The following is a 16,928-nucleotide window of genomic DNA, read 5'->3' on the forward strand; positions in this document are numbered from 1 at the left end:
AGACCAATCACCTGTAAGATCGCTTCACCAAGTTACTCCTATACTCAGAGTTCTCCAGAGGTTGCCTTTGCCTGAAGGATAAAGTGTTAACTCAGTACCACCAGGGCCACTAAGACTTTCAGATCTTATCCATGATCACTCTACTCAGCCCCAGGACACTACCTACTCACTGTACCCACTTACATGCATTCCCACCAGCAAGCTTTCTCATCACTCAGCCTCTCCTTGCCTTGTATCCTTTCTCCCTTCTCCTTTCACTTTTCTAAACTCTAACTATACCTAAAGTCCCGTTTAAATCCTACCTCTCATTTTGACATTCTCTCTCCTTCATTGCTGCCTTGGCAGTTGTCTTCTATACCCATCACTGATTTTAGTTCCTGTTTCCTTACTATTTGCCTTACAAGCAGTCCCTGAATCTTTAACCTTAACCTTCTATGAGCAATCAAAACACCAAGATTTTTTTTTTAAAGCCCACCAAATCTCAAATTTTCTCAAGACTAGTGTTATAGAGGTGGGGGTGAGCCAATGCAGGATGGTGGAGAATTGGATTTGGAGTTGTAAGTCCCTTCTTGGTCACCTCCGTGAAACTCTCCCTGAGATTCAATCTCCTTGTCTGCAAAATTAGGATAATAACACCTGCCTACTTCATAAGGTTCCTATGTGTGTAGATCAAATAAGATAATAAACATTAAAGGTGTTATGTAAGTGTATAAGTAAGACATTATTATTAATATCAAAATATTATAATACCTGATAGGCCATTGATCTTGGCATAATTTGTTTGCCTTAATGACCTACTAATGAATACTAAAATTGCCAAAATAAAAGACATGTGCCAAATGTATTTTGTGATTATTTGAAATTATTCTGAAATATTTCTAAAAGGGATGAAACTAATTTCTCTGATGAGAGAAATTGTGTACTGCCTAAGCAAATACCCTGCAATTGAGTACTTAAGTACGTTGTAAACAGAATGGAAAATAATTATCCACATTTCTGCATATTTATAGGTACACTTAAGCTACTTTTATTACCATTATTTATGTTCAGTATCCATTTTCTGCAAACCTTTTCCTAAGAATTATTCTCTTAACTATAATAATATGTTATTTGCATATTTTCTTTAGTTTATTAGCAGTGTTAAGATTTTAGAGGCAAAAAACCCCCTAATTCCTGAATTAAATATATACAAAAAATCTCTTATGTGAAAGACTTCAAAATAAATTCTAAAACTGAGGGGGAAGTAGCCACCTAGGAGCAAATATGAGTCAATTGGACTAAAGAGGAGCTTAAAGTTTAATAAAAATCCTTTAATTAATAAATATATCAGTATGTTCTAAAATAACCCTATGGAATTGAATTTTATTTTTCAATAAATTAGCAACTCAAAAAAATAATAATATAAGCTGCTACTATGTATTAAGTACCTTCTCCACACTCTGGACTATGTTTTGACCTTCATGGTATCACTCTGAGGCAGTCGTCACTGTCCCCACTTTGCAGCTAAAGAAACTGAGGCTTGGTGAAGGTGAAAGGATTTGCCCATTTTTCTTATCTAGCAAACAGAGTTACTTGAAGTCAATTCTACATATTGTAAAGCAGCTATGCTTAACTAATATACCAAATCTTTAAAGCTGATTTCCTGGCTGGTTTCAAAGGTGGTGAAGGTTAAGAGGATAGAAGAGCTATTTCTAAAACATTCTTTTGGGAAAGCGGTAGATAGAAAAACTTTCCCTGCAAAGCCTTATATTCATCATTGACCTCCAGAAATAAAGACCATCGCTTGGAAGACAAATCACGTCCATAGGAATGTTTTAGAGTAATGGTGTTATGGTTTAGTGCAGGTTTTGCCCATACAGCAAAGGGAATTCAGTAGAATAGAACATATTTGTCGGATAAAGTTAATAGAGGAGAGTTTTGTGGAAGAATCATATCTTAAATTGGCCCCGACTCCAAGCACAGAACTTGCAGGGACTTAGGGAAAAGAACCTGGTATCTCATTCAGATAAATTACTTTTATTTCATAATCATTTACACTTAAACAGTTTCAAGTGACTTACTGAAATAAAGAATTCTAAAATTCAGATTTGTTTCACAGATTTCTAAATACTTTAGGCCTAAAATAATTCCACTGGGGTCCCAAAGTACCACCGATCTTCCCTAGATTTGCTTGTAGCATTTTTACCCAACTTAGTTTCCTAGTTTTTGAACTTGGTATCACAGAGCTATCACCACACAAAAAGTTGTCTGAAATAATCTTTAAGCTGAAATCACAACACAAATTTGTTTTTAGGAGTGAAGAACGAAAAGAAAATATTTCAAATTTATTTGAGAACATCTCGATTTCTCTTAGACACGAATCACTTTGGTCAGCCCTTATTTTTATAGACAAACTAACTGCTGTATTATAGACAGAATTTAATGTAAGAAAATGTGTCTTACTAACAGAAATATCATTTACCTCATCAAAAAGTAGCTCCTGGCCTTTGTAATTTCATGTATTATCTCTAACTTAGAAACGTCCACTGTTTACACATCTGCCAGTGAGGCTGCATCATGCATTATATTTTAGTAATTCACATTTTATCAAAACATTTTTAACATTTCAGGCAGAATCTTGAGAATATATTTAATTACAATTAAACTAAATGTGAGGAATGAGCCCTAATTCTAGTTTAGAGTCATGCATTCCGTGACAGGTTTTGCATATCACCAGTTAATGTCTGTCACTCCTTCATTCACTTAACTCAAGTTGTGGTACAGAGGTACTATTGTCTACATATACAGTACTAGGTGTTAAAAGTAGAATTAAATCACTAGTCAGAGTACATCTTTATGGGTATGATCTAGTAAATTAAGTCACTGTAAAAGCAAGAAAAATTACATAATCAGACTCAAATCAGACAGGGACATCATAAAGTGTCAAATATGTTGCCTGGTATCTTTAGATTCAATTTGCTTTTTAATAAACACATACTAAAAGAAATAAGAAATAGTTCTGAAAAAGGGCTTGGAAGTAAATGGAAATTAATGTTGTTTGTTTATGTAACTTTTCAAACCATGAATCTCCAAAGAAAGAAAGGGAAAATGTGAAGTTAATACAGGGTCTGTGGGTGATTCTTATTCATTGTTGTAACTATAGAGATTATTGCATAATTATGCCCAGGAAGCAGAACTAACAATAGGTCTAATAAAAGGGAAGCACAGTGTTGGAACTTCTATAAACAACATAATAATTTTCAACTCATGTACCTCAAAATAATTTGAGAACATCTCTTTCCTTGTAAGGAGTGTCCTAAGAAAATTGTGAACTAGCAAAATACCATCCATGAAAGCCTTGTAGATGGCAGACACCAACATCTCACTTTCTTGACTCTTTTCCACACTCATACACACAAAAAATAAAATAAAAATTCAAATGTCCTCTCAGGGAGCAGAACTCATGAACACACTCATAAGGAATAAAAGACTTCAGTTTAAGGGATTGCTTTTTATAAAGTATAAAAAATAAGTCAGCAGCCAAAGAGGTACATCCCTGTAACACTCTCTATTTAGAACAAAATAACAAGTGGGAAGGAGACTTCAGCATTTCTAGCGTCCTCTCTCACTCAGCCTCTGATCAAGACCTCCCTCCAAAGCAGCCTGCTTTTACTCACAGGCCATGTCACTTTTCTGATTTCCCCTTACTGTTTTCTTTAGCAGTGCTTCTTTGATGCCATAGAAACAGCCTTGGTCCTGAACTAGACCAAGAGACCCGGACCAAGGGACCCATCATACTTTCTATCATCCCATGTAGCTATGTATCCTTCGGGGAGCCTTTTGCCCTTCTAAGTAACTCAAATGTGTGCTTTTAAATAAGTTTAGATGTGCTTCCAATTTTCTGCAAATTTACTACTGAATGCCTCAGTGCCTTCAGCATCACCAGGGGCATCCAAGGTCGGATAACGGCAGCCTCCTGAAGGTCGTGGGACACCAGTTATGAAAGACAATGCCTGTAGAGTCCGCTGAGAGAAGACACATAACAACCTTATACAAGGAAACACACACGTGTATGTACGTGTGTATGATCTGTGCATATGGTATATAACATTTCCTGTGGGATAGCCTAAAGAATGTGTCAACAGCATATTGTTCTTACGCTCTCCAAGTAACATTTAAAATTATATTATTATGTATAGTAGCACTATAAATGCCAATTAGCTTCAAAAAGGACCAGTTGATTTCTTTCTATCACACTGAATTCAGTCATAGTAAAAGAACCTCAGTAACATCCATGTATAATTGCATCCATAGGCAGTCAAGGGAGTTCTTCATCTTTCCTTAAACCATTTCATGGGGAAATGATTAATTACGTGTAAAATACCTGCTGCTCTTGCTTGTAATGCTTGTTAATATTTTTAAAACAATTATGTAATTTTTCACATATTACAACATGGGTCCCGGTTTTAATGTCTTAAAGGCAGAGATCTGGTTTTATAGCTCTTTACTCTGCTGAATCTGATTTTTTAAATGTGCTCAAGAAATATTTGCAGAATGCACTCGTTTTGATCCCCACCTATGTATTTAAAAGGAATAAAGAAATCATTAGAAAAACCATGTCACAGAGAGAACTAAAAATTGTGTATATTCTACCTAATGGTTTAGTTTCATTATATTGACAGATTCGTAGTCCAGGCCTAAATAGAAAATCATAACGATACATCAGTCCTAAATTTGTCTATTTTTCTTCACAATAATAAAAGCAACACATTGTTCTGGCACTGTCCTTTTACACTTGGCAATGTGATCTCAGCCACAAATCTCATATTACCTTCAGAGTACCTGCAGTGTAGCACATTTTCACACTCATGTGATTCGCCAACAACAACGAAAGATGAAGTACAGAAAACACAAGTAACTAGTACGAGACAATAAACTTTCAAGTCAAGAATTTTAGTCTTGTGGCTCCAAGTCAGTATTTTTTTTTACTTAAGTGACCATATTTTGCACAGAAAGATGATTTTCTGTAGTAGGAAACTAAGTATAATGACATCAAAAGGCACAACCACTGAACAACACTCTGTAAACATTTCAAGTAGTTATTTTTCAATGGTGAGATAACCTGCTCCACAGACACTGTAACCTCCGATCACGTGAGTGGAGACAGTCAATAGTGCTGGAATGCAGGTGGAAGGGCAACCGCGAGAGTCATTCACAATGAACTCATTGATCTGGAGTTGAAGACTAATGGTCTCATCTGATGGCACAAAGAATTAACTGGTCCTTTGTGAAGGACTGACTTGTCTCCTCCGGGAACTGGTCATCATTAAGCCACAACGGCACCTGCACTAGAGAGAGGCTGCTTATCGTTACGTCAAGATGACCAATTAAATCGCTTTGCAAAATACTTACTGGGGCTTCCTTGTGTGAGTTAATATGTGTCTGGTACATTTTTACCAAGAAGAATTTTCAGTGGGAACGCTTAGAAAGAAAAAGTGAATTTTATATGAAAAATAATCTCTCTGTGCCAGGGCCTCAAGAATCTCAGGCTGGGGTGATTTTTTTTTTTTAAGAGTTTCACCACTAAATTAGACAATGCAGCTCTTTCTCCTAAGGGGAACTGCAATATAAATCTACATACATGAATGCATGTATATAAAGTGTGCACTGCATATATTTTTTCTTCTTTATTCTTTTCTTTTTTTTACCTCTTGATGGTAGATGTCTAGGATTCTCTCCAAAGACAACTCTTCAAAGTATAGTTTGTCACACTCATCAAAGTCTGTGCTCACGGTCTCAGGGTTGCAATTCACCACCACTGTCTTCTTGCCAAGTTGACGCAGTGTGCGGATACTGGAGACAGCACACCAATCAAATTCCACACTGCTGCCTGCGGAGACAATGAGATTGGGGGAACGGGGAAGAGAAGCATAAAGTTACAACACAAAGAGAAGCAGAAATATATTGCCAGTCAGTCCAGGCTAAGGGAGCTAACACCCTTTAGCCTTTCAGTTCAACTGTTAAAACTCCAAAATATAAATGTCAGCTCTGTGATGCACACTGTATTATTAGTAGGAAAAACAGGGAGTAATTAAACAACAATGCCAGGTTGGCTTGTTTTATATGCTAAATTCTGCAAGACGTAATCTTCATATTTGAAGCATTCAGAACCTCAAAGTTAATGGAAGACAATGGTAATGATTTAAAAAAAAAATCTCATTTACTGAAAAGGAACTCGAAGTGAACATATTGACCTCCAGTGCACAAAAGTAGTTAAGTTAGTGATCAGAATACTTGAGTTCTTGTTTCAGTCCTCCCACTTACCCTGCTGTCTGAGGGCCAAACCCAATGATCCCTGAGGTGCCTTGCAGCTCTGACATATCTTGATTGATTGGAAAGTCCTGGCCTTTCCAAGCATATCCTTTTAAGCTTGGCAAGGCCACCCCATGCAGAGTAAGTGACCTTCTAGGAAGTAATCTGAAGTATAATAATAGCCTAACTGCCTCAAAATATCACCTCTACTGGGATGCCATAGAACTGAAAGTTCCAGGATTTGTACTAATCCTTTGCATTAGGATTTTGTCTCCTAAAAATTCTTGTCAGAATAATAACTTATCCAAATATAGTAACATGTTAAATCTCACTATCAATTAAGTACACACTTGATTATTAGCTCTGCTAATCTTTTCCAGGCCCTAAAGTAATGCAGAACTGTTGTATAAATCAGGTAAAATTTGAAGTGGAAGGAAGAAAGGTCTAGAGAAGAGAAGGGTAGATCCTGGTGAAGGTGTCTAGGTCACTTAGCCATAAGATAACTAAAGTGGCAAAGGTATAAACACTTCTGGCCTACTTCAAGATTTGACCAAAAGTTGGTAGGCTACCATATCCCGAAGCACTTAATTGTAAAAACTAAAATAAGCTATGATAAAGAAACAAAATAAAACTATATACATTTCAATCATATGCCATCATTTCCATATTAGAAAACTTTGCAGAGACTAAATACATGTGTAGAAAAATATCATTGTCTATTTAAACATATACTTTGTAAGAGTAATAGACCTTGATTCATTATTGAATCAAGTTAGATATTCAATGACTGAGTTAGATAATTCAAGTGACTGGAGAAGAAATATAACAATTTCCGGTGGGAACACTTTAAATTACATAATACTCTGCCTGTGCACCAATGAGAATTGCTCTTTGCATCTGATGTCAACAGAAGTCATATGGGAGGCCAGAGATCAGATCTACAAATACAATTTCTGGCTAATGTATAAAGTTCTTGAGCAAATATAGATGAAAATGTTACAGGGGTGGCATGGTGAAATGAAAGGGGATGGAATGTGTAGCTGAGACCCACACTTGAGTCCCACTTCTACCACTTAATAGTTGCATAAATGTGGGCTTCATCTCTCTGAACCTCTGTTTCCTGATTTGTAAAATATTTATTACGACAGCATTTATTTTACATAGTTCTTAGAATAATGGAATTAACATGTGTGAAAGGTAGTATATAAACTGTAAAGTCCTGTGTAAACACAAGTTATCACTTTACCTATGTGATAAGGACCACAGCCCAGCACCATCATTCCATGTTCATCAAAATTGATATCATGCTCCTAAGGGGAAGAAAAGTGAAAGATGTGGAAATTGTGGTGTTATTCTTCCCTCTAATTAAACTATGTGTCCTGTCTTTGAGTATGTCTTTCCCATTCTTCCTCTTATTGATATGCTTCCTCTGTCAGTCTCTGGGAACCCAGAAGTATAAAGTCTTACACAAGCACTACTTATAAAAATATTATTCAATGTTTCTAATTAAATCGTCATAAGAACACAGCATAATTATATGTTCATGTAACCATTATCTTTATTTTTTTACTTGTTTGAGTTTATTATCTTAAGGCAGTTCTTAAAAGATTGAGTTCAGAAACACACCATTACATCCAACCCACATGATGTCATTTTTATTATCAAGGTCACTAGATAAACAAAGACACAAAAATATACATATTCCTCCATCTAAAGCTAAATCTAGAGCTTTCTGCATACAGAAATTTGGCCATTCCTACCTGACCATTGTAGGTAACATAGAGGTAGTTTGTTACGGAGGGGTACTCTGCAGCCAGTGTATCAATCTGCAACAGAAAATAAATAGATAGATAGTAGATGATAGATAGATAGATAGATAGATAGATAGATAGATAGATAGGGATTTTTACTCCCTTTGTTATAATTGTTTTTCAAGAATGCTTGTGGATTTCTTTTTGTTCTGCATCATATTCCTTTATGTCTCTTACTGTCAAGTATAAAAACAAGAAAAAGGTATGTACAATCCCATTGCTTTCTAATTCTGACAGTGAGAGGGAAGAAGAAGACAATGAAACAATCTTGTTGTCACTTGAGCAGTGAATGACAATACACATTCCAGAGCATCACTGGATCATTGCAATAGTACCTCTCATGAACATAACAAAGTAGTCCTAGTCAACTGGCTACCAGGAAAACTTACAAAGCCAGCTGTCTAAAGCAGTTGCAAATAACATCTAAAAATCACGACAAAATGACCTATATGTAAGGATGTCTTTGGTTTGCAAATTAATGCGTAGGATTTAAGTTACCTATGGCACTGAGCAATAGGATGACATAAATATCGCAAAGCATGGGGAAGAGGGGTAGGGGACGAGATCTCATTGAACATATTTGGAAAAAGTGAATCAATTCAGTTCTCAAGGGCCAGGAGCTCAGCTTAGTGAGCAAGAATTTGGGCAACAGGGCAAGCTAATGTAAGACAGGTGAGGAGGGAGAAAGATAATAATTGCTGAATACAAAATATTCAGCATCAAGCCTGAGACCAAAGGGTGTGCATGTGCCCCCTGAGCTCACAGGGAAAAGTCAATGATTTTAAAGGACAAAAACCAGCTGGTGGTACTTTAAGCCAAGACATCTCTTCTACTAAAGGCCAAAAAAAAAAAAAAAAAAAACACAATGGTGCACCTATGCAAGTTCTTGCGTGATTGTCATGAATACTAGATGAGCTCATTATGCCCAACCTTATCACAATGAATACTAAATGAACCATAATGATGGGGCACTTAAAATAAAGTATTATCCTGTAAAGTGTTAGTGCCAAAAACAGATAACTGTGCTTTTCAAGAGGGTCAGCCACTACACCAGGGCTCTTCAAGTCCTTCTGTTACACTAAGGATTTCTCTTACTACCGATATTTTTGCACATGGGTCAAAAACTAGAGGAGAGGTCATTTTGATTTTTGTTTTCATTTAGGCCAAGAAAACCAAGTTCTCAGTCTTCCCTTCATTTCTCAGTGCCCCTTCATCCTTTTCCCTTTCAGCATACACCAATCCTGTGCTGAATGAAAGAGGTCACACCATAGGTGTCAATCGGACAAGTAGAGTCACTTTCGAATTCCACCCCAATTTTTATTGAAAATGGTTCTATGAGTTGGTGCCTACATTTCACACAAGAAATCCTAAGAAGAAAGAAAAACTCCTTTACCTGTTTAACCCAAGGATGAATGTTTTTCTTTAACCTCAGCTCTCTTGTCTGGGCCTCTGTCAGCCCAAGGCATTTTGAAATTTGCTTGTCTGAGAACCCAATCTCCTTTGCATTTTTCAGTGTTTCTTCTGCAATGGACTCACTAGGATTTAATGAAAAAGAGCGATTCGCACTGAGACCAAACACAATAAGCAGTGAACTATTCAACTTCAGAGTCACACAAGGCTCCTTACTTTCCATCTTCAACATGTTTAGATCTCCTATCTTTTAAAAAAACACAAATAACCCACTACATTTCTAGCCTCTATGAAGTCTATTATCTGCAATGCTCACTTTCTCAAATGTGTAGTTGTCTACTTTCACACCATGCACCCTCTCTCTTCTTATTTCCTGAAAAGTAGTTTCTGAACCTACTGTCTTAATGAATTTGCTCTTTCAAAAATAATCAGGGACCTCCCTCTTACTAAATTCAGGAGCCCATTCTTAATTTTATCTCCTCAACCTGTCAGTATATGATCATTCTGATGTTCCATTCTTTAAAAAGATGTTTTCCTCTGGCTTCTAGTAAGTTGTTTCTCACCCTACTTTATTACTCACAACACCCACTTACTGTTTTTTTCTCCAAAGCTCTATCTTGTGCTACCTTCTTTCATCTGGCTGCTTTCTCTCCTTCCTAAATTTAGTCAAGGTCATCAACTCAAGTAGGATAACTAGTTGAAGACCTCCAAATCCATAGACTCTTCTTCAATATCTGACCTATGCTCCAGGTCCTTATGAGCTTTGAGAATTTCTTCACCTGGGTATCCCAATATTGCGTCAGAATGGGTATCCCCTCCATAAACTGCCTCTATTTACTAGTATCACATATCTGTCTATGTTGGAAGATAGTTTTGTAGTTTAATGATTATATTTTCTACTCTAGCTAGATTTATCTCCTCACTCTCTTCATGATCATTTCCATAGTGTAGACTTTATTCATGTTACTTCCCTCACTTGGAATGCCTTTGGTATTCCTGTTACCTACCCAGGTTCTCTCCAACTCCCAGCCATGCTTCATGGGTCAGCTAAAGCCAAGTTTCATCCACGAAGCTTTCTCAGTCTGCCCTAACCCACACAGGTCTTCCTGGGCTCTTAACTGACTCTTTTGTTTAGAACTAAGGGCATGACTGGAACCACACTGTGTAGCATATCATCATCTCCTGGTATTTGTAATGTTTCTTAGCTTTTATTCAACAGTTTTTTTTTTTTCTTCTAGAATCAAGTTCATGAGGGCAAAGAATACATTTGGCTCATTTGCCAGATCTTTTCCAAAGCCTAGCACACTGTCTGGTCCACAAGCAGCACTTAATAAATATTTACCACATGAATGAAGAAAACTGTAACTCTAGAGCTTTTTTATTTTATAGAAAAGACAAAGAAGTTATTGAAACCAGTTTATAACTAGAATTCAAAATGTACACAAAATAATTTGCCAAAAGCCAAAGCACAGAAGAACTAAATACTATTGTAAAAAATCTCTAATGAAATAATTGTAGCCAAGCTATTGCAAGCAATAAAATTCAATTATAACAGTTTGATAGTCAATACAATGAAGTTAAAATGTAACAGTGTGTTAGAAGATCTAATAATACATAAAATATTATCATTGAAATTCTGCTAATAGAATGTAGTTAAGACTACTGCAGTTTGTTAATTCTATCCTCCAATCTCTTAATTTAATTAATTCATATTCTGAGTTTTCAGATGACAGAATCAAGCTGGTGTATTTAATAGCTACTTCTCTGGCTTTCTGATATCAGTGTTAGTTTGAATTTTTGAAGCTACAGCTCTTCCCAGTCAATTTGCTTTTTCTATGGTGCTTAAATTCCCTTCTGTCTCTCAAATCCATTATTCCTCCTGATGAATTTAACTTCGTTTTTTCTATTCCCATTTGATTTTTTAATCTTCCCAAGGATTTGATAAGCATTCTCCCTGAGCAACACATCTTCCTGTCAAATTCTTGAACACAATCTTATTGTTAGGCATTATTAGTCACTTACTGTGTGTCAAGCACTGTGCGGCACGCTCTAGAACTATGCTGTTCAATATGGTAACCACACACGTGACTATTTAAATTTAGATGTTTATTAATTTTAAACACTTTAAATTATTTGGAGCCACATTTTCACTAGTCACATTTCTAGTGCTTAATAGCCACATACGGGATGGTGCAGATTACAGAATATTTTATCATCACAGAAATTTCTACTAGACAATGCTGTTCAAGAAGACACAAAACAATGTTTGAGACAATGCAGTGGTAAAGAGTGATTCCAAACATTTTATGGAGAGCTAAGCTACATGGTACAATGTGAGGTCAGAGAAAAGAGATAATCATGTGAGTGGTTGTACTTGAGAAATATTGGAACAGAAGAGGGGTGAGAACAGAGCCACAAAGCAAGTGCAAGTTTATACAGAAAAGGGACTGACAGGTGTACTGTAGGCAGGAACAACCGTATTTGCAGTAATTTGAGGCAGCAATGGGCATGGCAGGTACAGGAAACATACTGAGGATTTGTTGTCTGAAAGAGTTAGTGGGAAATTGCAGATGGTGAAGGTGGGGCCACACTCACCGTTTTTCCTACATCAGTGCTTTAACACTTAGTGGATAAGCTCTGTGTGTCAGAGCACTGTCCTACATATTTTAATGATGGAGAGAGAAAATATCAAATCTCTCCATTTAAGCAGGTCAGAGTATATCAGAAGGCAAACAAAAGCCATTTCTCTGATAGCACAGTGAGAGGTGCTATGAGAGAAATGTGTATGAGAGGAGATTGGCTCAGAGGAAGGTTTAAGTTCCACTAGGGAAGTCTAGAAAGGCTTTACCCAGCGGGTGACTGTTGAGCTCCTGAGGGCCCTTGAAACACCCAAATTTATGGTGTTTGCCTTTAGTTTTGCAAAAAAAAAAAAAAAAAAAAATGGAGACAAAAGCAGAGGAAGGATTTTTTGTTGTTGTTATTTGATTTTAGAAATGTACATTTCCACCTTCCTTGCCAAGACTATGTTCCTGAACCAATTGCTTATTTGATTATGGGCAAGCGTGCATTCACCCTCAGAGTGGAAGTGTTTGACAAATAAGCTATTTTCCTAAATTAAAATTCTGGATAATGTTCTTTTTACATGAGTATCTGTAATCATGAGTTTCATAAAAGGTTTCAAATCATAGTGATGTCTACCTGTGTGTGGAAAGGCTACACGTTTTCTCTGTGAACTTCGATTTTATTAAAAACATAGGTATAAAGCTTGAGTTGGGTGGGGAAATACTGCACATATAACATTGAGCCAATTCTTACCCAAAGGTTTTTCTAGCTACCTGCTAGATTATTTTTCCCATCATTGTGTGATAGTCGTAAAAGAAAAAAAAAAAGCAATAAATAAATAGATCTTCAATAAAACATTTCTTTATTATTCCAAAAAACTATCTGCGGAAAAAAATCTGTTATGTTACTGTGTCCACAGCTCACACTAACTAAAATGATTAAACTCTAACTCTGAACAACAATGGGCCAGACACACTTAGGAAACATGCGTTGAAAAGAACCATCACACCTATAACTATGACTAAGGACTAGCATACATGCAAGTTCTCCAAGTCCAAAGACAACCAGAAGTAATGTACTTATCTTTAGCTCTCTTGTCATTTTTTTTTTTTTTGCTTTGAATGATTTTTATTTCTTCCTATATGGGTGATCAGTCAATTCTTCAAAGGCTGCCATATTGCTTTAAATAAAACTACAAATAATGCTACTAAACAAACAAAAAAGAAACCATTTAGATTCCTCACATTTCTATTAGGGATGCAGGAAATTTGCATTTGTTTTGTCCACATTCAGCAATGTAATCTTTTCTATTGCTGAAATATGCGTAATTCCTCTTATTCTTTCCCAGCAAAAGAGTCCAATAGAGCATACAAAGACATCTCCAGCAAATACACAATGTCTTCCTCCTCCACCCAACAGATAAAATTGGACTCTTAGCAACAAACAAATTTAAAAAAAGAAAAGAAAAAGGAAGGCTGATTGATAGAATTGGCCTTGTGCATACAAAAGTAAAGTGAACTAATTTTGTGTTCAGCTCTGGTAGCAAAAATATCTCTGTCACTAAGACTAACTCAATCATTACCACTCCCCATAGCATCTGCACCTCAGAAAGGTTTCATTATTTAAAGGGGATGCCTGAGAAAAGCAACAGTAACACAAAATAATGACTAATGAATGATACAATTTCAGAATGGGGGTGAAAACTATTTCTCATAGGTACCACCTCAAATCATACCAGGTGGGAGTTCTACAATAGATGCTACAGGGAGACCTGCAGAGTCCATGTTTTAAGCTGATTCTCAGAATATTTTCTTGGTGAGCCAAAAACTGCTTTAACTTTTGTTCAGTATTTAAATAACTAGATCAATAGCATGATATGATATTTTAAACATCTTAAAAATAAGGTGTATTAAGTTGGAATGACATATAACTATATTCATATTCATCTATCTCAACTTGAATGCAAATATTGGGTAGGTGTGTTCCTATGAGGTTCAAAAGGATAGATCTTCTATAGTCTTTCATTCTTGGCCTCTTGGTTATTAATTTCAACTCTTCAGACATAATCATGAAATAGTGCAAAGCATTTTGCAATCCTCCTCACTTAGAAAACAGGTGTTGATTCTGACCCACCATGGCAATTACAGACATAAGTTAGAATCCTTCTTCCCACATTCAGTGCTGTCATAATTCTGCAGAGTACCCCTAAGTCCAAGACAGGATGCACGTGGCCTGTCTCTACATTTCCCTCGATCCCTGTCTCCACTGCTTCTGCATAACACAAGATTGGCTGGCATGTCACTACATACAGAAGAAAATTCACTTTATTCCCTACTTGTTCTGATACAAAATTTTATTTTAAGTCCCATTATAATAAAATAAAAGAAGAGATAGTTTGAAGACACGATTCATTAGCTTTGGGCCAGTGATTTAGATAAGGTTAAACCTCTACAGAGTCAAATACAAGATGAATAATCTTAAGTGGACATAAAGCTCATTTAACAATGTGGAGATTTAAATACATGCTCCTCATCTTTATCTGCCCATATCGGGCTGCCTTCCACTTTGTCTGCTAAAAAGGACTTCCATCAGAGGGAGATTTTTTTTTTTTTAAATCAAACTAGGTAAAAGCTTATGTTAGGGACATGGCTATAATATGTCTGTTGTTTCAAAGGAAAATGAAAACCTTAATATGGAACCAACTCAAAACAGAATAACCACCAAAAGAAAGATAAACGCTGAATTTGTAATTCAAAACTGCTTTTTGAAGCCTCAGTAGGGAATGCTGTATTTATATTATATTGTAAATCAAGGGAGCATTACACCAAGCGAGGAATGTGCTCAGCTGAAAGCAGCATACTGCACTAAAGCACACAGTTTCACAATATGTATAATAAATACCTTATCCTTCCATTATTTGATATGTAGTTGTGTGTACTAGTATGTCTGTGTTTCTTTACTCCTTTGAACACACATTAAATTCATATTTCAGAACTGTGTCCTCTAAAATATGCTACATATACAACTTTTCCTTCCTCTACCAGCTTTCCTTGCTTTCAGAGTTCAAGGGCAGACTCTTCAAAGGTTACACTTGCATCACCGCATAATAGACTCTAAACAATAAAACAAAGAAAAGCCAAATAGCTGTGAGGCTGGCCTTTTCATAATGTTCAGTTTCTCTCTACTTAGCAGCACAAAATGACAGTCTGAAATTTTAGAGGAGGCAAAAACGTCTTAAAATCAGACAATCAGACGTTCACACGCTCTGCCATCATCTATCTTTTAACAGTTAGACAGCATGGCTCAGCTTCTACAGCGAGAAGTCTCCCGTCTGTTCTCTGGTTTTATAAACAATACAAGCCTCTCTCCTCTTTCTCTTCAACTTCTGATGCAGATTTTGTTGTTGTTGTTTAAAATTCTACCCTGTCATCTCTGAAACTTCCTCCACTCATACTTAGTCCTCAATAATAAATGATAAAAGGAAATGGAATAAATTCCCCTTAATAAGGAAATTTTCACCTGGCGTAGAGGAGCTGGGGAAATCTATTAGCCGACCAGAGGCACGCCTGCAGCATCGCAATTACCAGGGGAGCCCGCGCACTTCGCAGTTCTCTCTTCCACTTGACTGGCTTTTATCTGATCCACCAACTCACAAGTCATGCTAAACAAATTTCCCTCCAGACTGCACAAGCTCTAATGTGAAAAAGAGCACTCCACTTGGCCTACAATTACGGGATGAGCTTGCCATTTTATTATTATCTTCTTTTAAAAACTCCCCCAGAAGGCAGAAGCTGAGAAAAACACTAGGCCTGATGCTTGGTAATGACACCTGCTTTAATAAGGAAAGAGAACCGCGTAAGATGTAGGTTCTCTGTCCTGAGACCCCTCACTGGCATTTCCCCTGAGTTTTGCGGGGCTTCACTGATTACTTTTGGCATTTCACAGGTTCAAGACCATCCCACAATCACAATAATGCAATCAAGTGGAGAAGTTATTTGTCTTCACATCTTTTTTTTCAAGGAGACAGGTTATTACCTTGAGAGAAATGCAAGACAATTTTCAAAAGCAGCAGCAGCATTCAGAAAAGCAAAGGATAAAACCCAAGCAATTGGGTAAATACTACTATTTTCTCTAAAGTTTTGAGAGCACCATGCCTTATGTCTGTACAGAAATGAGGTCTCTGGAGGAATTAAAGAAAACCTCGGTCTCTCTCTCATGTCCAGGACAAACAATACCTAGATCTGATGTCTGAGTGAAACCACGCCAGCGTGAAAAGACTCTGTTAGGATGTGGGTCCACCTGGCACTACCACAATAATGCTATAAAGCCGCAAAGTGTTGATTTTCAAGGGATGACACACTTAAGATTATACTTCACCTTAAAGGCTATTAACAGCAACAAAATCAAAATGAAGAAGAAAACTTTGTGAGAAATTGACACTGTAGCTATTGTTAAGTAGGCAATTTTTAACTTCCTGAATCCTATGTTCATTTCTTACCAATCTTGAGTAACCCCAAAAATCCAGAAATACTGTTGTATAACTTTCAAAATGGTAAGGCCATTTATATACTATTGATTATAACAGCATAATTATATTCTATAAATAACCAAGTAATAAAACTGGGGAAAATAACCTAATAGAGGTTCGGTTAATCATAATTTTTGATCCTTAATAAATCACATTTTGCATCTCAGTATTCTCAGTTGAGAATGCTGTGACTTTCTCTGCACTTGATTCGGTAACAATGAAAAACAAACGCAAACCACTTAATCACAGTAGCAAGTCCTGTCTATTAGTGTATAAGAAAGTGTTCTGTTACATTCAAAAGAGCATGCTTCTACTAACTGAATAGC

General features: G+C 36.5%; 1 protein-coding gene across 1 annotated transcript in view; it reads right to left on the reverse strand.

Moving 5' to 3' along the window:
• The window catches only part of CPS1 (carbamoyl-phosphate synthase 1), a 123,906-nt gene that overhangs the window by 30,310 nt on the left and 76,668 nt on the right, over positions 1–16,928 (reverse strand). The window contains exons 22-25 of the mRNA XM_010994790.3: positions 9,496–9,637; positions 8,052–8,117; positions 7,538–7,601; positions 5,688–5,869 (exon numbers count right to left, since the gene is read on the reverse strand). Of these exons, the coding sequence (XP_010993092.3) occupies positions 5,688–5,869; positions 7,538–7,601; positions 8,052–8,117; positions 9,496–9,637 (454 nt within the window). The remainder of the gene's footprint in view (positions 1–5,687; positions 5,870–7,537; positions 7,602–8,051; positions 8,118–9,495; positions 9,638–16,928) is intronic.

The sequence above is a fragment of the Camelus dromedarius genome, chromosome 4 (assembly GCF_036321535.1).
Source record: "Camelus dromedarius isolate mCamDro1 chromosome 4, mCamDro1.pat, whole genome shotgun sequence".
NCBI lineage: Eukaryota > Metazoa > Chordata > Mammalia > Artiodactyla > Camelidae > Camelus > Camelus dromedarius.